General features: G+C 36.2%; 1 protein-coding gene across 2 annotated transcripts in view; it reads right to left on the bottom strand.

Annotated features, from left to right (window-relative positions):
* The window catches only part of EXOC6 (exocyst complex component 6), a 216,956-nt gene that overhangs the window by 171,665 nt on the left and 21,208 nt on the right, over positions 1-24,083 (bottom strand). For both annotated transcript variants that reach the window (XM_080823310.1, XM_080823309.1), the window contains exons 2-5: positions 11,017-11,188; positions 9,695-9,742; positions 9,523-9,613; positions 6,729-6,774 (exon numbers count right to left, since the gene is read on the bottom strand). In XM_080823310.1, the coding sequence (XP_080679436.1) occupies positions 6,729-6,774; positions 9,523-9,613; positions 9,695-9,742; positions 11,017-11,188 (357 nt within the window). The remainder of the gene's footprint in view (positions 1-6,728; positions 6,775-9,522; positions 9,614-9,694; positions 9,743-11,016; positions 11,189-24,083) is intronic.

Here is a 24,083-nt window from a genome sequence, read left to right on the forward strand (position 1 = left end):
TTGCTGAACTTGAGATAGTAGTGGAATATCCATGTGAAAAGATTCACCATGAATCAGAGATGTCAAAACCAAGCTTGAGATTTGAGATTCAGATTTGGGAGTCAGCAGAATATAAATCCAGATATTTTAACAAATATGAAGTGATATCAACTAACAAAAAACACTTTTTTTTTTTTTTTTTTTTTACATTTTACAAGTCAAACCAAACATAGTTGTAGGCCAGTTTGACTCTGCAGGTTGCTAATTTGCAACCTCTAATGATAACCAGGAATAACATCTGCTCATGTCCTCTATTTTATTATCCCATATGAATATTTAACTGAACAAAAATATGGCAGAGCACCAGAGGGGGGTCCTAAATATTTAGTGTGATGGCAGCCTAAATACATGCTTTTTAACCTTGACTCCTTGAAACAATAAAATAACAGATTTTTCTTTAAAAGTTTAAGTCTAGGGGCGCCTAGGTGGCTCAGTGGGTTAAGCCGCTGCCTTCGGCTCAGGTCATGATCTCAGGATCCTGGGATCGAGTCCCACATCGGGCTCTCTGCTCAGCGGGGAGCCTGCTTCCCTCTCTCTCTCTCTGCCTGCCTCTCTGCCTACTTGTGATCTCTGTCAAATAAATAAATAAAAATCTTTAAAAAAAATAAAAAAAAAGTTTAAGTCTACACAGTGAAGAGAAAAGGAGAAGAAGGAATGGTAAAATTTTACAATGTTGAAAGCCTACCGGACATGTGGGTAAAAAAAAAAAAAAAACTTCATCACATCTGAGAAAACTGAATTCTAAGCCAATAATTGAGAAACCAAGGATAAACTTATTTATTCTCTAGAATATCCAAAATGTCAAGAATTGATAGGAATCCCACTACTTACAGAGCTGGGAGTGAATGGAGGGCTAAAGTAAGGAATATTGGTTGATAATCTATTTAAGCAGCAAACTCCACTCCAGTCATCTGAGCAACAATCATTCCCCATTTTGGCAAAATACTAAAGAGACTACAACAGATAATCTCTGAATAGAGTGAGGAGACCACCCAAGGTTGAAGGCAATATTACTGATCAGAAAACAAGAGGATTAGTAGAGCTAAATATACTAAATGCTCTCTTCCCCAACTCAGATCCCAGAATGTTGGCAGTCAGATCTCTACCCTCCAGACAGGAGAGAGGAAAAGTCTCCTGACTAATATCTGGAGCAGCCCCAGAAGAAATAACTCCAGATATTAACACCAAAGGCTCACCAACTGAACAGCCCAGCTAGATAACCTCACTGTGAAATTCACAATTAACAAATTCTACCCACATACCTAGAGCTTCCAATCAGTGCCTTATGTCCACTACACTTAAATATGAGGAGTCAACCAAGGAATCACCTGACATCTGAGAAACACCCCTACCAACAAAGTCAGAGATTAAAACAAAAAAAAAACAAAAACTGAGGGGAAAAAAACTTGGTGGAAACAAACTATATGCAAGGAGATATGTAAATACATACATCTAAAATCTCGCAGAAGTTAAGACAAAATACTGTTAACAGTAAATCAAGAACAGCTTACCTTAAAAAAAGAAAGAAAGAAAGAAAGAAAAAGAAAACAAAGGAAAAGAAATATATGGTGATCAAAAATTTCTTAGACATTAAAAATTGGAGAGCAGAAATGAAAGAAAATCAGCATTACTTTTTGGAAGATAAAAATAAAGAAATATCCTAGAAGCAGAGCAAGAAGTCAAAGAAATAAAAAATGTTAAAAGAGAAAAGAAAATCAGAGGACCAATCTAGAAGATTAAATATCACTATCTGTCCTGGAATTAAGAAAACAGAAATAAATAATTCAAGAAAATTTCCTAGATCTTAAAGACATTGATCAGATCAAAGAACAGTTTCCAGATTAAATTCCAGACAGGTTCACCAAGTACCACACAATGGAAGTAAACAGGCCCATATCAAAGCACACCATCAGGAAACTACAGACCACACAAGGGAAGATTCTAAAAGAGAAAAAAGGTAGGTCACAAATTAAGAGAAATCAGAATGGCTTCAAACTTCTCAACTGCAACCCTAGACAACTAGAGAGGCTGAAAGAGGTATGTGTCTGGGGCAGGGGTTATTAATAAGTCCACCTAGCAAGCAGATCTGTTTCTAAATACGATTACTAAAAGGAACCAGGGTACCTTGGAAAATGGCTATTTCTAGGTCTAGGACAAGAAAAGTACACTGTGAGTGTGGAACATAATATTGTGTGTTAACCAAGAAAGTACTCAGGGATAAATGAAGACACAGAAATTGGCTTGAGGGAATTCCCCTAGCCAAATGTGGTACAATTTGAGCACCAAAAAGAATAATGAAAATGACCTTGTATTTATTATTATGTATTATATATTTTATATTATTATAACACACTTATTTAAAGAAAAAATCCATTGAGTCTATAGTGATAATCAGAAAAGGAAGATAAAAAGAAAAGGGAAATAAAAAGGAAGAGATTTAAAAAAAAAAGAAAAGCTCTTCTTTATATTAATAAAGACACCTAATAAATGTCAAAAGAATGACAGAATTATAAACATCACCATTTTGTAACCCCAATATAATAACCGATTAAAGCAAGAGGGGCACCTGGCTGGCTCAGTCAGAGAAGCATGTGACTCTAGATATTGGGGTTATGAGACTGAGCCCCACATTGGGTATGGAGATTACTTAAAAATAAAAAGAAATGTAAAATCTAAAGCGAGAATCCTAAAACCAATGGGAGAAAAGTTGTTAAGGAAATAGGACTCAAAACATCACCCCATAGATTACTTAGTAATTGCAAAGAGGAAAAGGTACTTCTTCGATTTGTAGACAACTTCTTAACCAAATGATCAAATTTAGCTTAACCTAGAGACAATTTAACAGTATATGCCTTCTGATTTTATACAGTGAGGGGTACACAATATCACTTAAGTCATACTCATACCAAAAACAGTTCATCTGAATCTAATCATGAGAAAATAATTAAATAAATCCAAACTGTCCTCATCGACAAGACAGCTGACCTGGACCCTTTCATGAAAACCAGAAGCAGGAAAACTGTGCTAGATTAAAGGGACAAAAAAGTACATATTTACCAATGTTTTAAGAAGGAAATGAAGATATAACACATCTGGGGGGTAAATGGGGAAATCTGAATATAAATAATAGATTATGTTATTGAAAAAAATATATAATAATCCAAACTGGAAAATAGTGAAGAAATATTAAAAGTTAGTTATTTAGGAGGAGGAGTAAGATGGCAGAGGAGTAGGAATCCTAAATTCTGTCTGGTCCCAGGAATTCAGTTAGATAGTTATCAAACCATTCTGAACATACCTCAATATCCTAAAAGCCTTCTATGAAAAACCCACAGCAAATATCATTCTCAATGGGGTAAAACTGAGAGCTTTTCCCCTAAGGTCAGGAACATGGCAGGGATGTCCACTATCACCACTGCTATTCAACATAGTACTGGAAGTCCTAGCAATCAGACAACAAAAAGAAATAAAAGGCATCCGAATCTGCAAAGAAGTGAAGCTCTCACCCTTTGCAGATGATATGACACTTTATGTTGAAAACCCAGAAGACTCCACCCCAAAACTGCTAGAACTCATACAGGAATCCAGTAAAGTGTCAGGATATAAAATCAATGCACAGAAATAGTTGCATTTCTGTATATCAACAACAAGACAGAAGAAAGAGAAACTAAGGAGCAGATACCATTTACAATTGCACCCAAAACCATAAGATATCTAGGAATAAATCTCACCAAGGAGGCAAAGAATCTGTATTCAGACAACTATAGAATACTCATGAAAGAAACTGAGGAAGACACAAAGAAATGGAAAAAGTTTCATGCTCATGGATTGGAAGAACAAATATTGTGAAAACGTCTATGCTGCCTAGAGCAATCTACATATTTAATGCAATCCATATAAAAATACCATCAACTTTTTTCAAAGAAATGGAACAAATAATCCTAAAATTTGTATGGAAATACCCCAAATAGCCAGAGGAATGTTGAAAAAGAAAACCAAAGCTGGTGGTATCACAATTCTGGACTTCAAGCTCTATTACAAAGCTGTAATCATCAAGACAGTAAGATACTGGCAAAAAACACACACATAGATCAATGGAACAAAATAGAGAGCCCAGAAATGGATCCTCAACTCTATGGTCAACTAATCTTCAACAAAGCAGGAAAGAATATCCAATGAAAAAAAGACAGTCCCTTCAACAAATGGTGTTGGGAAAACTGGACAGCCACATGCAGAAGAATGAATGGACCATTTCCTTACACCATACACAAAAAGAGACTCAAAATGGATGGAAGACCTAAATGTGAGACAGGATTCCATCAAAATCCTTGAGGAGAACACAGGCAGCAACCTCTTCAACCTCAGCCACAGCAACTTCTTCCTAGAAACAGTGCCAAAGGCAAGGGAAGCAAGGACAAAAATGAACTATTGGGACTTCATCAGATCAAAGCTTTTACACAGCAAAGGAAACAGGCAACAAAACCAAAAGACAACTGACAGAATGGGAGAAGATATTTGCAAACGACATATCAGATAAAGGGCTAGTCTCCAAAATCTATAAAAACTTATCAAATTCAACACCCAAAGAATAAATAATCCAATCAAGAAATGGGCAGAAGACATGAACAGACATTTCTGCAAAAATGTCCAAATGGCCAACAGACACATGAAAAAGTGCTCAACATTACCTGGCATCAGGGAAATACAAATCAAAACCTCAATGAGATACCACCTCATGCCAGTTAGAATGGCTAAAATTAACAAGTCAGGAAACAGACGCTGTCAAGGATGCTGAGAAAGGGGAACCCTCTTACATTGCGGGTGGGAATGCCAGCTGGTGCAGTCACTCTGGAAAACAGCATGCAGCTTCCTCAAAAAGTTGAAAATAGAGCTACCCTATGACCCAGAAATTGCACTACTGGGTATTTACCCTAAAGATACAAATATAGTGATCCGAAGGGGCACGTGCACCGGAATGTTTATAGCAGCAATGTCCACAATAGCCAAACTACGGAAAGAGCCTAGATGTCCATCAACAGATGAATGAACAAAGAAGATGTGGGGTGTGTGTGTGTGCATGATAGAATACTATGCAGCCATCAAAAAACTGAAATCTTGCCATTTGCAATGAGGTGGATGGAACCAGAGGGTACTATGCTGAGCGAAATAAGTTAATCAGAAAAAGACAATTATCATACAATCTCACTGATATGAGGAATTTGGGAAGACAGAGGACCAACAGGGAAGGAAGGGAAAAATGAAACAACAGGAAACCAGAGAGGGAGACAAACCATAAGAGACTCTTAATCTCAGGAAACAAACTGAGGGTTGCTTGAGTGGAGGGGGGTAGGAAGGATGGGTGGCTCGGTGATGGACACTGGGGAGGGTATGTGCTATGGTGAACACTGTGAATTGTGTAAGACTGATGAATCACAGACCTGTACCCCTGAAACATAATATATTACATGTTAATTTTAAAAAATAAAGTTCAACTATAACAACAACAGAAGTTAGTTATTTAAAGGCATAAATGGGGGCACCTGGGTGGCTCAGTGGGTTAAGCCTCTGCCTTTGGCTCAGGTCATGATCTCAGGGTCCTGGGATCGAGCCCCACATGGGGCTCTCTGCTCAGCAGGGAACTTGCTTCCCTCCCTCTCTCTGCCTGCCTCTCTGCCTACTTGTGATTTCTCTGTCAATAAATAAATAAAATCTTTAAAAAAAAAAAGACATAAATGTAAACACAAAAATTATGCCTTAAAAGAGGTAAAAGTTTTTGCCTTTAGCAAGAGGAAATGGTGAATGGCAAGAAGGAACGACGATGCCTGTTCTGCAACAAACACAAAGAACTATACTATCTAGATCTTTAAAATATGAGAATGTACAACTTTGGTAGAAAAAAAGAATACTTACACACACACACATATGTACATATATATACATAAATAAAATACTTTCAGGATAGTTTATGATGTATTAAGGAGGAAAAAATAACTACTAATTAGTACAAATTGGTAAAGGCCAATAAAATTCAATGCTTAGCACTACAAAGCAGGACATACACAAATCTTTGAGCATACATTTGTACATAATGTACTATGGTAATTAAGCAATTATTAATAAATTAAGAGGAAATCATTATTTCCCTATTCCAAATATAGAATATTATCATTTATTCTGATTTTTTTATGTTACTTTAAAATTGTTCATCTTTAAAACATTTTAAACATTATTACATCTAATGATAATCAATGAACTACTTCAAATGATTTCTCATTGTCATGTGTTCATTTGTGTTACAAAACAGAACATGATCTACAGTACCCCAGATTGTCAAAATATAACTACCTACACTGCTTTCACTGTGTAGGTAGGTATACACACTTAACCTTTCATTATAAGCAATGTTCACATGGAAGCTAATCAATAGTTTTTCATTCCTGTTCAGTTGTCTATTTGTCCTTCAACAATATCATCAGTCTTTGATTTTACTTATAAAGGACAAGGATCCACAAATTAATGGCTACAAATTGCTTTATGAGACTAGATTCTGAAGGGCAAATTGCACGAAAAAAGAATAAAGGTAGAAAGCAAAACTTCACATGACTCATTGTAATTTATAGTACATTTATCCATGCTTTCTTTAATAGAAAAATAAAGATTTATTAAAAACAGGAAAGAAACCAACTCACCTTTTTGCACTCATCTGTTCTTTTAGCTTACTGTACATTTCCAGCACTGCATTAAAAAGGAGAACTTACTTTAGCTTTCAAAATGAGAAAAAAATTTAGATGAAAAAATTAAAGCAGGAAAGAGCCTACTATAAATTCATTAATATTCTCTATACTTTATACATTAATTTTCTCTATACTTTAATCCAGGCTTATATTTTCTTAAATATTTACTTTTATATTTTCAAAAATAATTTTATATACCAAGTAAATAAAAACATTTTAATGTCTTCATATTGAATATTACATTATATAAATGAACACATTATCTGGAATTTGAAATTTGAAATACTTTCATATAACTGAAATAGTAACCTATTAACAATTATCATATTCAGAAACTTATTATTATCTCTTCCCTGTAGTGCAACTGGAAGTTTGGACCTCAGTTAATCAAGAGACAAAGTTGAGTAAACGAGATTGATTAATTCTGATTCAATATATCAAATAAAATACACCTAACAAAAATATACCAAATACAACTGTGTTATAGATCACTAAGCAAAATTTTATACCAAACTGACAAAGAAAAAAAAATTCAAGTTTACAGAGATTAAATTATAATAAAATCATAAATAAACATAACAAAAAAAAACATAACAAATCAACTTTGTTTTATCATTTCTATTATAGACTCAGAAACGCAATTATTTAATAAAATTGTTATAAGCTTCAGCAAGATGACACACTGCCACCAAAAAGGTTTTAATGCAACTATGCAGATTACCATTTATCCTTAGTAGAATTTCAAAGCACAAAGTGAGTAAATTATCATTGGCTCATCAAGCCAGCTCACATTTTCACAGACCGGACAGACAACACTTTTTTCTAGATTTTCTATTTTGGCTACTTACAAAGGGTCTTCAAGTGTACAGAAGATATTTAGTTCACTTGTCTGAAAACCATAAAGCTACAATGGTGGCAACAGTGAACCACCCTAACCCTGTGAACTTTATGGATACCTCTATCACAGCCCCTACGGTGTAATGCAGTATTTCTCACATTTTCCAACCAAAGCATTAGAGTAAACATATAACCTGGGGAAAAGCCTAAAACTGCTGCTTGAGTATAAACCTTCTTTGACGTCTCCTGTTTTATCTCAACAATTTACGTAACTTTCATATCTATCTTATTTCCATATAAAAATAATGCTCACCTCATAAATAATCAAGTAAAACTAACATACCAGGAAAATGCACTGTTTACACTATGACTTCTTATATCCTCTCACACCCCTCCTAATCCAAGGAGGAGTTAGGCAATTATACAATAATAAATATCTTATATCCTTATTCACATCAGAACGTAGGTTCCTTCAGAGCTATGACTGTGTCATTTTCAACTTTATATTTCCAATATCTACCATAATTGCTGACACAAAAAGAATTCACAAGTGGATAATTAGATAGAAGGCTAGATGGAGGAAAGGAAGCAGTTCTCAATGTGGCTATTAAGAAGACAATGTTTACATGAATTCAAATTGCCTGTCCAGCCTTGAAAGCAAAGACAGTAGCAGTAACAAAAGTCTAACCTCTACTTCCCTTTATTTCTCTATTCCAAAAAGCACGCCCAAGGGAATAAGCTGAATCCAGCTCTTTAGCATTCTACCAATACCCAATTTTTTAGGCTTATTACCATCAGGGTCAAAGCAATCAAACTTAGACTGTGTTCATGGCTACTTCAGTGAGTGTATCTGATGTTGGCCAAGAGGTGTTATTAAACATCACTATAAGGAAATAGGTTTCTCAACCCTGAAACAGAACATAAGAAGCAGACATTTTATTTAATCAAAGTTAATGTGCAAATATCCACGGTCCAGAGATAAAACTGAACAGAATTTCAGTGATTCTAAAAAAAAGGTTACCCTCACAAAGTCAGAAAACAATGTCTTTTAGTTAATAAAACCTGCTGAAAGTTTTAACATACAATTTGTGTCCTAAGCTATATTTATATTATATAAATATTATAAAAACATCTCATTCTATTTCCCCGGACATGGAGCTTCAGGGTCCTTCTGAAAAAAATAAGTTTAAAAAATGGGACACTAAGATGGATTCAGCTTACTGTATGAATAAAAAGATGACATACACCTTGGCTTCCTTTTCTTCAAACAGGATACATAAGGGGAAAGAAAATACTGGTGAGTTTCTTAGAATTTATTTGATTTTCCAGTAATATCTGAGCCAAAACAGAAAGATCAAAAACTCAGAAACCAACAAAGTCAGTCTTTCCAAAACATGGGAGGGTAAAGGCACGACCAAAAAAGGGAAAAGACCTAGTACTTTAGGGTTTTTTTTTTACTTTATCAGCAAAGCAAGACTGCGAGAAAAGCAAAACCAACCTGCTTAAGTGACAAACAGAAAACAGTGGAAAACTAGAAGTAAAAAAAATCGGGCAAATTAGGAAAAGGCAAGGAAACGTAATCAAAAGACACTCCTCCATGGGAAAGTATTCTGAGAAAAAACAAAAAAGCAGTGGGAGGGGGGTGAGGGATAAAGGACAAACTAGGCAGGAAGAAAATGGGAGAGGTACAGGTTGTTCTAGGAACCTGATGTGACAGATCATCAAACAAAACTTTATAAGATAAGAAAACCATGAAAATTCAAGAACTAAAATGGATAAGAAAGATAACCATGAGCTTTTGGGGGCAATCACCAAATAATCTGTAATTCCCATAATGACTAATGACCGTATGCTATCATTAAATTATAGTTTTACCAAGCCAAGCATTCCATTATAGACAAGTTTAACTTACCTGGAAGGCATAACTGCAATTTTTCTACTACCATTGTAATGTTCCTCTGCTGAATTCTACATCGAATAATATCTTCTGTTTGGACTATCACCTTAGAAAAGAAGAAATGTTCATATTTTTAAGCAAACTGCATCCACATATTGAGTATGCAAGAAATGTATCATATTCTCACCTCCTTTCCCGCATCTTGAAATCTTCGGTTGGTATCGGTAACTTGCACCTTAAAAATAATTTTACCTTAATTAGACAAATATGCATAAAACTGCCCTGATATAACTGCTCACCCTTGTAATCAGATCATGCTTCATGAGAAACTTAGAACAAAGAAATGCAAATTCAAATTAACTCTACAGCTTGAACTTGAACTTTTGATTGAAAAGGGCTTTTGTTAACTTCAATTACTTATGACAGTTCTTTTTAACAGATTCTGTGGCAAACTTCTCAAATTTAATCTAGATTTTTGAACTTTACTTGCTTCTCTAAGTCTGTCAAACAATTCAAATCACTGACCCAATTGACCACTGGTCCCTTTTTGATAACTTCAATGAGGTCTATGTGCCATTCATTGTCTGTACGAAATGGTGATTGCATTTTATGGTAATTAAACATTCATACTTTGCTGAATGCAAACACTGGGTGGTTGATTAACATCAAACACGGAAATTTCAATCCACAGCAACATTTTAATGCTGCAGGTGCAGACAAAGCTCAACCTCAAATTTTCCCACATATTAAGTGACTCATTAGGTCATCATAGTAAGGAAGCACATTCTAGTTTATTAAAAATCTCATTAATTTCTGAACAAAGATGCTCAGTGACCTCATTGATGCTGTATTTGGTCTCTTGTTATCTGAATATCCTTTATATAATGGTTTTCTAATCATAACCTTTAGTGAACCAGGGTCATTTTATCTGCTAAATTCTCCAAATGTAAAAAAAGATAAATAGGCCAATTCTTATAACTAAATACTTTGTATTCTGACTGAACGAATCCAGGTCTGATTTAATAAATGTTTTTGTTGGGTGGCAGAAAATACAGAACAACTTTCTTTAGGAAAACTATGTTTTGTCATTAAACCAAAAAAAAAAAGTTTCAGTAGTATTAAATAATTTTGAGAACACAATCACTCATAGTAAGTTTTCTTTTTAATTTTTAGAGGATTGCTTTTTATCACTGTTATACTAATTGCCATTTTTCAAATTCTAAAACTGCAAATGAGGCCTTCCCTTGTATGAATTTTTTTAGTTCATTTCCCTGCATGGAAAGAAATCCTGTTAAGTCAATGCATTACTTGCTTTACAAAAAAGAGATTACTCCTGTCATTAGCATGACAACTATGTTAATAGAGCATAAAGAGCATTTCCAAATATACACACTAATTCACTTCCTGAAAATAGTACATTTAATAATGATTTATACATATGCATTACAAACTAATACTTGACTAATTTAATGAGAAAAAAAATAAAGAGAATTTTAAAGTATTTTTTACCTTCAGTTTTTCTGCATCAGTCCTTACTTTAAGGAGCTCTGTAATAGCATCTACAAAACCCTGATGATGAAAATTACACATCTTTTCAATTTCCTTGTCATGATTACGGATACAAGCATCTAATTTTTCCATAAACTTCTTGTGTGCATTTGGTTGGTCATCATACACAGACCTGAATGTACACAAAAAAGAAAACTAACATTAACTTCCCAGTTCACCAAAATTTATTCTTTATTAAGCCCATTCTTTGCAACAGCTAATAATTTTTTTTGCTTTGTAATCAGTATATTAAGGAGACACTCATACATTTCAAGAATTACTTAATTCTGATATCCAGATTTAAGTCTGTGACTGTGACTTTTAAATATACAATTAAAACTATTCATCATAATATGACATAGTACCAACATTAAATTACAGTTACTTCGGAGCATAAGTTAAATGGGTTTAAAGTAAGCAAACCTATAACACATCTAAAAAACACCTTATCTTACATGCAAATTACTTCTCCAGATAAAGGTCTCTTCACTCTAAATTACCCTGCTCACAAGTCACTACTCTGAAGCTTATCATGGTCCAAAGAGAAGGAGAAAAAATGTAACTGGGGCTGATATATTTAAAAAAAAAAAAAAAAAAGATGGCACAGCAGAAGGGAGTGCAATTCTGTAAGTGCAAGCCCTCAAGCAGCAGCATATTATGATAAAACCTTTCTTTAGAAAAGTATCATTTCTATCACTGATACCACAGGCCAAGTTACATAGCATGCCATCTTCAAGTAACAGTTAAGGCAATACAATAATGCAGAGGCATCACAATGAATCCCACTTAATGTAACTACGGATCAACACTTCTCTACAAATTAAGTTCTTTGACTGCCAGTTGAATACAAGTTTTAACTTCAAAGCAAGAGGTAATAATCTTTTTTTTTTTTTTTTAAGATTTATTTATTTCAGAGAGAGAGAGCACAAATGGAGGGGGAGAGGGAAAGAGAGAATCTCAAGCAGACTCCACACTGAGCATGGAGCCTGATGCAAGGCTCAATCTCATAACCCTGAGACCATGACCTGAGCTGAAATTAAGAGTTGGATGCTTAACTGTGTTACCCCAGCACCCACAAGGGTTGAAAATCTTAAAACTGGATTGAAAGTACTGTCATTAGTAGGAATCATTTGTATGAAAAAATTATTTAATTTCTCATTGAACTTGTTATTACTAAATGACCCACAAACCCTCTAGATACCTGGAAACTCTCTAGATATCAGGAAATAAAGGTCTGAGGCTCAGGACATGAGTCTTTAACGGACTAGTGCTCAAAAAAGAATCAATGAGTGAATGACTAAAGAATGAAGAACAAACTCCCGATTTCTATAATACTTACTCTGTCAGGACATATTCTAAGTGCTTTATATATTAATCTTTTAATCCTCACAACAAGCCTATAAAGTAGGTATTATTATTACCCTTGCTTTACAGATGTTCCAGATTATGTAACTGCTATAAACTCCACACTAGCAAGGGACAGATGAGATATGAATCCTGGTAGTCTGGCTCCAGGGTTCATATTCTCAAGCCCATATTACAGGCACCACAATGTTCTCTAAATATGGTGTACACATTCTTACTGTCTTTCAGCTCAGGCTATCTCCACATAGAGGGTATCACCCTCCCTGCCAAACACCATTCAGAAAAGGATTAACCTTGCCCAAAGAAAGGTTTGGCCCTTGCCCCCACCTCCTGGGAAATGAACCTTCAGAATGTCCTACTTGATAGATGGCTTTGTTTACTTGGAGACCTTTGGAAATGTCAAATAATCTAAGCTAGCAATGTGGTTTACAATGTGATTTATAGTGGGTGGGGGCCTTCAGCTCCAGAGAATCTACAGACTAAGGGTAAGCAACTCATGGCAGTCAGCCATGTCTACATGACCAACTCTGTGGAAAAACCCTGGACACCATGGCTTAGGTAAGTTACCCTGGTTGGCAATACTCTATGATTGTTGCCACACATCATTGCTGGGAGATATAAGTGCTGTCTACATGACCACTGGGAAAGGACTACTGGAAGACCCCACTTTGAACTTTCCTAGACCCTGCCTTATATGCCTTTTCCTGATGCTAAATTTAATCTGTATTCTTTTGCTGTAACAAACAGCAACTGTGAATATAACAGCTTTCTAAATTCTGAGTCCTCCTAGTAAATTACTGAACTTGATGGTAGTCTTGGGGACCTCCCAAAAATGTGCTCTCCCAATCTGTTGCCCATTGTTTGAGATTTAGTTCAATTCCCATTTCTTCCAACAGAACTTTGTCAATCATTTCCATGACAAGTAATCTCTCCATAAGCAGAACAGGTAAATTTACAGTCCTTTCTACTCACTGTGACATGTAATCACATATTATACTCTGCACTGTAATTGAAACCTTTCAAATGTATGTCCTGTATTTTGTTTTTCATATTAACTATAAGCTTCTTGAGGGCAGCTTCCATGTTACAGGTTTTTAATGAGTACCTATTATAATACTAGAGACAGCCATATTGGACAGTAAATATTAAAAATTTGGGCCTTTAAGAGCTGAGCTACAACTAGGATCTGATCTTGGACATCTTCTCTTTTCTACCTATACCACTCTCTCAATTTCATCCAGATTTGGAGTTTTAAATTCCACAAGAACACTGACACCTCCCAATTTTATGTTGCCAGGCCCAACTTCTCCCCTGACCTTCAAACTCATATATTTCTCCAACTGGGTATCTGATAAGCATCTTAAATCTGTCCAAAATGATTTCTTACCTTCTTCTTCAAACCTGTTCCTCTCACGGTCTTCCTCTATCTCTGTAAAGCTCATTCTTCTAGGTGCTCTGGCAAAAAACCTTGATATCACCCTTGACGGTTCCCTCTCTCGCTCTCCCCACCAAAATAATCCAGAAAATCCAAACACATTTCACAACCTCTACTGGTCCCACCCTGGACTAGGTCACCATGATCTTGCCTAGAATGTTACTAACTGCTTCTTAATCAGTCTCCTTGATTTCACCCCTACTTCCCTATAGTCTATTCTCAACAAAATAGACAGAATGATCCCATTAAAATATAAAGCAGATCCCATTTCTCTCTTCTGCTCCAAACCCTATTATATTATATTATAATTATATTATATTATATTATAATATAATTATAATTATATTATATTATAATCCATATTATAAACACAAACACACAGAGACACAAATACACACGCACACACAATTCCCTTCCTGCTTCTTGTTTTCTTTTTTAAAACAAAGGAGTTTACTTTATCACTGCATCACTCTTTCCACTGTAGAATATACTCAAATATATTCTCTATTTCATACTTCTATTCATTTTGTCTTCACACACTAGAATGTAAGTTGTCTGTTTTGTTCCCCACTGAACGCTCAGCCCCAGAAAAGTACTTATCACATAGCGATGGTTAATAAATCATTGCTGAGTAACTGGAAGGATGAATGGATGGAATAGATGGAATCAGAAAGGACACCTACCAACTGTTCAACCTCAGGTAAGCCACTTGACTTCTCTAAATCTCAACTCTCTCACCAATAAAATAAGGATGAAAAAAATAGTATCTAGGGGTGCCTGGGTGGCTCAGTCAGTTAAGCATCTGCCTTCAGTTCAGGTCATGATCCCAGGGTCCGGGGATGGAGTCTTGCATTGGTCTCCCTGCTCAGCAGGGAATCTGCTTCTCCCTCCTCCTCTGCTGCTCCCCCTGCTTGTGTACGCTTGCGCTCTCTCTCTCTCTCTCTCTGTCAAATAAATAAATAAAATCTAAAAAAAAAAAGAAAAGAAAAAGAAGAAGAAGACAAAGAAGCACCCGCCTTTTCGAAGGGACCCCAGTCCCCAGCCCCACGTCAGGCTCCCTGCTTGGTGGGAAGTCTGCTTTCCCCACCCCTCTCTGCCTCTGCCTGCTTCTCCCACTGTATGTGCTCTCTGTCATATAAATAAAATCTTTAAAACAAACAAACAAAACAAAAACAAAAAAAACCAGTATCTACATCACAATGTTTTAAGGATTAAATTAGTAAACACATGAAAAGTTCTTAGCAGTAACTGACATATGGTAAGTACTCAGTACACACTGGCTGCTAGCATAATATGGACATAAAAGACAACCAAATCTTTATTAAATGAGTCAATTGGCTGCTGGATAAGTAGTGGCTACAGATATCAAATATGGCTAATACTCCATGCTAAAGGAGTTATGGGGCCTTTTGCACTTTTTTACAGCTAATATTTCATTTATTTCTTATACTACACCAGAGAAAATATCACTTCCCCCTTTTCACAAGTGAAGTAGGCAAGGAAATGATAAATGACTTGCTCGATGCAGCCTAGTTAGTGAGGATCTGAGGCAGTACTAGAATTCCCAAAGTACTTTTGTGCTTCTTGTGTTTTTCCTATAATTAATATTTAATAAGAATTCCTAATTAAGCAAACATGATTCTGAAGGAAATCCACATGCAAGAGAAAGTTTATCTGACATTAGTGTGCTATAAACAAATTTTCATTTCATAACTATGAACACATGTTGAAGTTATATACACACACACACACACACACACACACTTCTAAACATCTTTTTTACCTACCTTAATACAAGTTTGAAATTTCTCTGGCTCTTAAAAAACCAGGTAGGAAACAGAACATACCAAAAGAATTGCCTACTCTCTTTTTTTTCTGTTATAGCTGTAGCACTGTAGCAAAAATCTAAGAGGTAGGGGAGCCTGGGTGGCTCAGTCATTAAGTGTCTGTCTTCGGCTCAGGTCATGATCCCAGGGTCCTCAGATGAAGCCCGGCATTGGGCTCCCTGCACATCGGGAGGCCTGCTTCTCCCTCTCCCACTCCCCCTGCTTGTGTTCCCTCTCTTGCTGCGTCTCTCCCTGTGAAATAATAAATAAAATCTTAAAAAAAAAATCTAAGAGGTATTTCAGGATTGCTCTACTACAATGTCCCTCCAAAGAGGTTGGGACTCTGTCAATGCAAAAGCAATACTGTTTTCTCTTTTAAAAACTGTAACAATATATAAACAAAAAGAAGAAAAATAATTTTCTTGTAGCCTATTTTATTCTAGAAAGTTCTTTTTTAAAAGATTTTATTTATTTATTTGACAGAGATCACAACTGGGGAGAGAGACAGGCAGAGAGAGGAGGAAGCAGGTTATAAAAATAAGATTAAGGAATCAGTACCATGAATGATCCACCTATTATTACTAAGTCTTAGTCTCTCCTGACTTTGGATAACCACTTGCTGTTACAGATATGAGTACAAGCTGCAGCCCAAGCCGATATAACCACCTGTTACCCATAATCCATATCCGTGAGATCATTCTGAGCAGAGTACACAGAAATGAAGTAGAGATGAGAAAACATTCTAAGCCACAGGAATAAGTTGCATTTTTTAAAATGTACTGAAGGCTCAAGCAAGTGCCAAAATCCAAAATTCATCACAAGATAGAATTTGGCCCTGAAAAGAAAAAAGTTCCTAGTTCTGACTTTCTCAACTTAATAGATGCAGCACAAAACAAAGAGCCTGACACAAGCACTCAAAATGGAATTAATCAATACATGTAGTTGATTTAACCCTCTACCACTCTGATGAAAATATTAAAAATAATTAGTCTGAAAATTTGCTAATAAAGTCAACAATAAAAAGCTGAGTGAACAGAGACAAACAAGAAGGGAGAAAAGGGCGGATATGCAGAAGAACACTGGAAAAGGGAAAAAAGCCAAAGCAATACACCATATACATAGCAGGAATTATCCATCTTTTCTCTGAAGAGTCCTACATTTAATTATAGAGATAGTTTGGAGAGACAGTGGAGGGAGGATATGGAAAGCAGAGAAGATGTGCAATCCCTGTCAACGACTCCCCACAGTGACTGAACTGACTAAAGAGGCGCCATATCCACTGCTGCATCTGGCTTAATGTGCTAAAGATTAAAAACAAAACAAAAAGTAACACACAACCAAGTACTTACTATTAAGTACTTTGCAAGCATTACCTCATTAATATTCACTACAGCTTTACAGTGTAGATTCTATTAGCATCCCAATTTACAAATGCAGTTTGGGAAGGTGAAGACTTTAAGTCGAAAGTCACACAGTAGTAGGGCCAAGATTTAACTCCAAGTCTAACTGACTCCAAAGCCAGCACTCCTAACCATTATGTCACATATACTCTCCAATCAGAAATGGTGATAAGCAGCATGGAATGCTGAGAAGTTATGGGCATAGCAACTAACCAGATCACCTTTGAAGATCAACAATTGAGAATGACTCAATAGGGAATCCCCTGATGTGCACTGCTGCACCCATCAGGTGAAATCATCCAATGGACAGAAAAAAAGGATGAGAACTGAGGCATAGCTAATTGTTAGGCAGTATTAAATTACAAATGCAAAAAGTAAAGAGGAGCAAAATAGGAAGTAGAGAAAACTAAGGGCCCTGTATTTGTCTAACCTCAGCCGAAGGCTCTAAAAAATCTTTTTTCTTGTCTCTGAATAACAATCATTATTCTTCAAAATTTTGATCTTCAGGACAAGAAAGGAAATACCATTCAGTACTATTCAATCTTTGAACCCTAAGTCAGTTAACATTTTTTCCATCTAATTATTAAGGTGCCAAATACATTATTCTTCTAAACTTTCAAGCAATATGCAATTTTAATAAATTTTTCTGCTTTTAAAATGTCCCCTCAGAATGCTATAATGTCTACTGGCAAACCTAATCAAATCCTATAAATAAATACACACAGACATATGGCAAAACCAGAAAGCAGGTAAATTTTCCACTATCCCACATCCACTAAGGTTATAAACTAGTGCTCCATATACAGTTGAACCTTGGACAATGATTTGAACTGCATGGGTACACTTACATTCAAGTGTAAGTTGAATTACATTTTTCTCAACACAGTCCAGTACTGTAAATATATTATCTCTTCCTTGAAGCTTTCTTAATAACATTTTCTATTCTTTAGCTTGCTTGATTGCAAAAATCCAGCATATAATACACATTACATACAAAATATGTGTTAATTGACTGTTTATGGTATCATAAGGCTTCTGGTCAACAGTAGGCTATTAGTAAAGTCTTTGGGGAGTCAAAAGTTATATGCAGATTTCCAGCTGCACAGGGGGTCGGTGACCCCTAACCACCACATTGTTCAAGTGTCAATTATACATATAATAACTTCAGTGTAAGAGTTCAGTCTTCCCTTCCAAAAGCTTAGCACAATAAAACCTTACTACTGGGGCACATGGTTGGCTCCATGGGTTAAGGCTCTGCCTTGGGCTCAGGTCATGATCTCAGGGTCCTGAGATTGAGCCCCGCATCATATCGCATCCATCGGGCTCTCTGCTCATCAGGGAGCCTGCTTCCCCATCTCTCTCTGCCTGCCTATCTGCCTGTGCTATCTCTCTGTCAAATAAATTAATAAAACCTTAAAAAAAAAAAGCCTTATTTCCACCAAAATATAATGGTAATCATGCCAAAATGCAGATGTAAAATCAATGTTAAAGAGATGACTTAAAAACTTCACGTGAACAGAAAATAAAGATGGACTATGCTACACTAAGTGATTTTAATTTACATATTTTAATTTTAGCAAGTAGGAACACCTAAAAACAATATGTATGTCTTTTTTAAATTAACATATAATGTATTATTTGCTTCAGGGGTACAGGCTGTGAATCATCAGTCTTACACAACTCACAGCACTCACCATAGCACATACCCTCCCCAATGTCCATAACCCAGCCACCCTATCCCTCCCACCCCCACCTCCCAGAAACCCTCACTTTGCTTCCTGAGATTAAGAGTCTCTCTCTTATGGTTTGTCTCCCTCCCCAGTCCCATCTTGTTTCATTTTTTCTACCCCTCACAACCCCTCACCCTCCCTCTCAAATTCCTCATATCAGAGAGATCATATGATAATTGTCTTTCTCTGATTGACTTATTTCACTTAGCATAATACCCTCTAGTTCAACCATCCACGTCGTTGCAACATATGTCTAAAAAGCATATCTTAAAAATTCTTTTAAGTACACATTTTCTTTTAAATTTTTTTTATTTTTTTTTAAGATTTTATTTATTTATTTGACAGACAGAGATCACAAGTAGGCAGAGAGGCAGGCAGAAAGAGAGTGAGGGGAAGAGACCCTGGGATCATGACTGGCGCTGAAGGCAGAGGCTTTAACCCACTGAGCCACCCAGGCGCCCCACATTTTCTATCTTCATTATATCTAATCTTCTACCCCAAAGCAAAATGTTGAAATATGAGTTATCATACATTATTTGACCATCTGATGTATCAGGCTTACAGCATTTAAACAAGTAAACCATCGGTCAGAAATGCCTTCTTGAATTGTATGTACAGGGCTCCACCTAGTGGTAATAAAATAGATACAAGAAAAGGTAAGAGAACATTAAAATATTAAAATTGCTTCTTTAAAATTAATGTTGTTATCCAATCAAATGTCTTAATGGAGGAACTCAGGCTACCTTAAGTTTTGGGACATATACTCTATTCTATTAATAAGATAAATGATTTCTTAATCATATTCCAGTTTTGTTTTTTAAGGAAAACATCTTTCTAATGGAAAACAAACAACATTTACAAAATATTATGTGAAAAAGGACTCTCTCATTACTGGAAACAATTAGGATATTTTTTGCCAAAAGGCATATAATATCATTATACCATTTTTGGTATCTTTTTCTTTCACCATATTTTCATTGTAAAAAAAAAAAATTCCGTCACAGTAACTGTAAAGAGAATAAAATGTACAGGTTTCTCCTATCATCTGAAGGTAGAGAGCTCCTATGAAACCAAAATGGTGTATAAAGACGAAGCAATTATTACTAATTTATAAGGGAAAATTTTTGAGTATTCCCAGACCCAAAAAATAACTTCTCTTAGGTTTTTCTGATATATCTTAGAATATATCTTGCTAACAGATGTACAAAATAAATCAAGATAAAACACAGATGCTCATAGACACAGTCCAGAGCTATGGCTGCTTGATGCTGAGTGTAGATCCCAGGAAGGCACTTGGCAGTGCCACTCCTACCGCTCATGCTGCTCATGCTGCTGAATGCGATTTTCACTTTTTGCCTTTTTTCACAAAAGCAAAAATCCTCTTTGGATTTCTTTTGGTTAGTGAAAACAGGTACAAATGTAGGTCTTTTGTAAAAGTGTACTGCTGTAATAACATAAACTTTCAAAAAGCAGGGACACCTGTATTTATTTGCTGAGAAATGACTTTTTAGCTTCTAATAAAATGTTTGCATTTTTTAAAAAATGGATAAAATCTCAAAGTACCCAATCTCAATTTCCCTAAATTACCTATATTGATTGAAACACTACAGTTTCCCAGACAGAATAAAAACAGTCTTTCTTGATCTCAGAATCCTTTGTTCTCCAACAGAACAGATATTCTCAATAGAATAGAACCACAAAAGAACATAGCCAAGCCCTATACAGAATAACGTGAAGATACTCACCTAAAGTGACTAGCATTAGAATACTAAACATTGGCAGACTGTCCTGTGAATTTTATTAAATGTCAATCAACTACTGTTAAGGAAAAATTATGACTTTACCAAGGTAATGGATTTCCAAAATACTGGAAAGCTAAATGCAAAAATACTGTTCAAAAATCCCTGGGCATTAGCACTGCAATTATCTATTGGTGTCAATACTTTCTACAAACTTTTATCAGAAAAAAAAATGTGTGGGACACCTAGGTGGCTCAGTCGGTTAAGCATCTGCCTTCACTGGGGTCATGATCCCAGGGTCCTGGGATCCAATCCAGTATCTGGCTCCTTGCTCAGTAGGGAGCCAGCTTCTCCCTCTGCCCACACCCCAGTTCCCCACTCGTGCGTGCATGTGTGTGCATGCATGCACATGTGCACAATCTCTCTCTCTGATAAATAAAATCTTTTTTTAAAAAAAGAAAAGAAATGTGTACTGCTTTATCTCTGATAAAACTGTATCAGCTACTTCTAATCTCCATTGAATGATTTTTAATATTGTTTTTTAATTTTTCAAACATTAACCATATTTTCTGCCATTCTTAAAATGATACATTAGCCTTAATTCTGTATTTCCAGTAATTTTTTTCCAGTAATTTTTAAAAAATTGCTTTTACATACTTTCAAGCATTCTTTATTCTTCCAGTCCATATCCATTTTTCCTATTCTTTCACCAGTGTTTCACATGTCATATCAAACTTAATGTCTAACATACTGATCTTAATTTTGTATTTCTAATCAGTAGTAATTAAGATTTGGTATTTCATTAGTGAACTGCTTATGACATCTCAGCAATTTCATATTTATAATGAATGCTTTTCAGATTCTAGGTACTGATCTAATTAGTACTGAAATTTTGCTTGCTAACATTTTGCTTACTAACATTTTCATTTTATTAACTGACATAACTTTTTCTGAATGTTAAGTAAATTTATAAGACAACTAACCACTCTATTATTATCAGCTTTTGACAAATTAAACATTCCTAAAAATGATGCTATGAAGACATTAAAAATAATCAGAGGGGCTCCTGGGTGGCTCAGTGGGTTAAAGTCTCTGCCTTCCGCTCAGGGCGTGATCCCAGGGTCCTGGGATCCAGCCCCATGTCGGGCTCTCTGCTAGGTGGAGAGCCTGCTTCCCTTCCTCTCTCTCTCTGCCTGCCTCTCTGCCTACTTGTGATGTCTGTCAAATAAATAAGTAAAATCTTCAAAAAAATAATAATAATCATAGAAAAACTAATCAGAAAATTTCAAAACCTAATAAAACCATACTGTGTAATACAAATTGCTTGCTAATAAACTCAAAAACAGTTTTATTGGGCGCCTGGGTGGCTCAGTTGGTTGAGCAACTACCTTCAGCTCAGGTCACGATCCCGGAGTCCAGGGATCAAGTCCCACGTCAGGTTCTCAGCTCCACGGGGAGTCTCCTTCTCCCTCTGACCTTCTCCCCTCTCATGCTCTCCTTCTCTCCCTCTCTCTCTCTCTCTCTCTCTCAAATAAATAAAATCTTTTTAGGGGCACCTGGGTGGCTCAGTGGTTTAAGCTTCTGCCTTCGGCTCAGGTCATGATCTCAGGGTCTTGGGATCGAGCTCTGCATCAGGCTCTCTGCTCAGCGGGAAGCCTGCTTCCTCCTCTCCCTCTGCCTGCCTCTCTGCCTACTTGAGATCTCTCTCTCTCAGTCAAATAAATAAATAAAATCTTTTTTTAAGTCATTTTTAAAATTTATTTAAATCAGGATTTCTTTTTAAGATTTTATTTGTTTATTTGACAGAGAGAGAGAGAGACAGCAAGAGAGGGAACACAAGCAGGGAGTGGGAGAAGGAGAAGCAGGCTTCCTGCTGAGCAGGGAGCTGGATAAGGGGCTCGATCCCAGGACCCTCGGATCATGACCTGAGCCGAAGGCAGACACTTTTAATGATTGAGCCACCCAGGCGCCCCTCAGAAATAGTTTTAAAAACACATTTTGGGGGACACCTCGGTGGCTCAGTCAGTTGGGCATCCAAGTCTTGATTTCAGCTCAGGTCATGATCTCAGGGTTATGGGATCGAACCCCAAATCAGGCCTACACTCAGCGCGGAGTCTGCTTGAGATTCTCTCTCCTCCCCTCTGCCCTTCCCCTCACTAGTGTGTGCTCGTCCTCCCTCTCTCCCTCCCTGTCTAAAATATAAAAATAAAATAAAATAAACCAGATTTTTAGTATATCAGTAAATTTGCTTAATTCAACAAACTGGTCATGCAACTCCCTTTAGGAGCCTTTAGATTTAAGGTGCCCAAAATTTCAGCAGCATCCATGTGAAAAACAAAGGGCTAAAATATTAATCAAAGATAGCAAATGGGTTATCATTTGGGTGAAGGGCCCCCTTTTTCTTTTAAAGAACAAATAGCAAATATACCATTTCCCTATCTTAAATGCACAAAAGGCTTGCTCAAAGTACCACTCAATCTTGGAAAAAATATATATAATTCTACTTAGCAATATAAAATAGCAAGAACAAAAGTAGTCAATCTAAAATTATCATACCCAGTACTCCCAACATTTTCCCAACCATTGTATCAAATATATCAAACACGAGTAACAATGTTCCTATAACTTTCCGTGACACTCTGTAATACAAGAGCAAATAAGAAATGAAATAACTCCCAGACAGTAACACCTGGATAAAGACAAAGGAGTATTCTTTCCAACAATATTCATTAAGTACCAACCATATGCAATAGAAACTGAAAATCAAGTGCAGAAAACAGATATATGCACAGTTAACTTTAACGCAGAGATTTACTGATCCCTAAATCATTAAGAATTTATTTGTACTGAGCATAATTCTTCAAAAAGATAGGAAAACAAATGAAGAGTTTTACAACATAGGTCCAAAATTCTTTGACACACTTTCCGGTGAGAGGTGGGGTCTATATCCCCTACTTTTTTTGAATCTGGGCAGGTTTCTGAGTACTTTGATCAATGGAAGATGACAGAAGTAATTACATGCAACTTCAGAAACTAGAAAAAAAACATGCAACTTATCCCAGGACTTCTTTAGACACTCACTCTGGGAAAGTCACCCACCAAGTAAGAAATCTATCCTTAAAATAACGTCCTGGAGGGACACCTGGATGGTTCAGTTGGTTAAGCATCTGCCTTCAGCTCAGGTCAGGATCCCAGGCTCCTGGGATCCATCCTTGTTGCACCAGGCTCCTTGCTCAGCAGGGAGCCTGCTTCTCCTTCTGCCTGCCACTCCCTTTGCTTATGCGCTCTCTCCCTCTCTATAACAAATTTAAAAAATAAATAAAAAATAATATGCTAGAGAGACCACATATGTGACCACTCCATTATAACAGCCACTTCAATCGCCAGCAATATGAGTTAGCCATCTTAGCTATCTAGTCCAGATAATTTCAGCCCCAGCAGCAACTAATATCTGATTGCAACTGTATGAAAACTCCCAAGTCACAAATGCCCAGCCAAATCCTTCCTGAATCCCTGAAAAAAAAAAGTTTATA

Source organism: Martes martes (genome assembly GCF_963455335.1).
Source record: "Martes martes genome assembly, chromosome: 14".
In the NCBI taxonomy this organism is placed as follows: Eukaryota; Metazoa; Chordata; class Mammalia; order Carnivora; family Mustelidae; genus Martes; species Martes martes.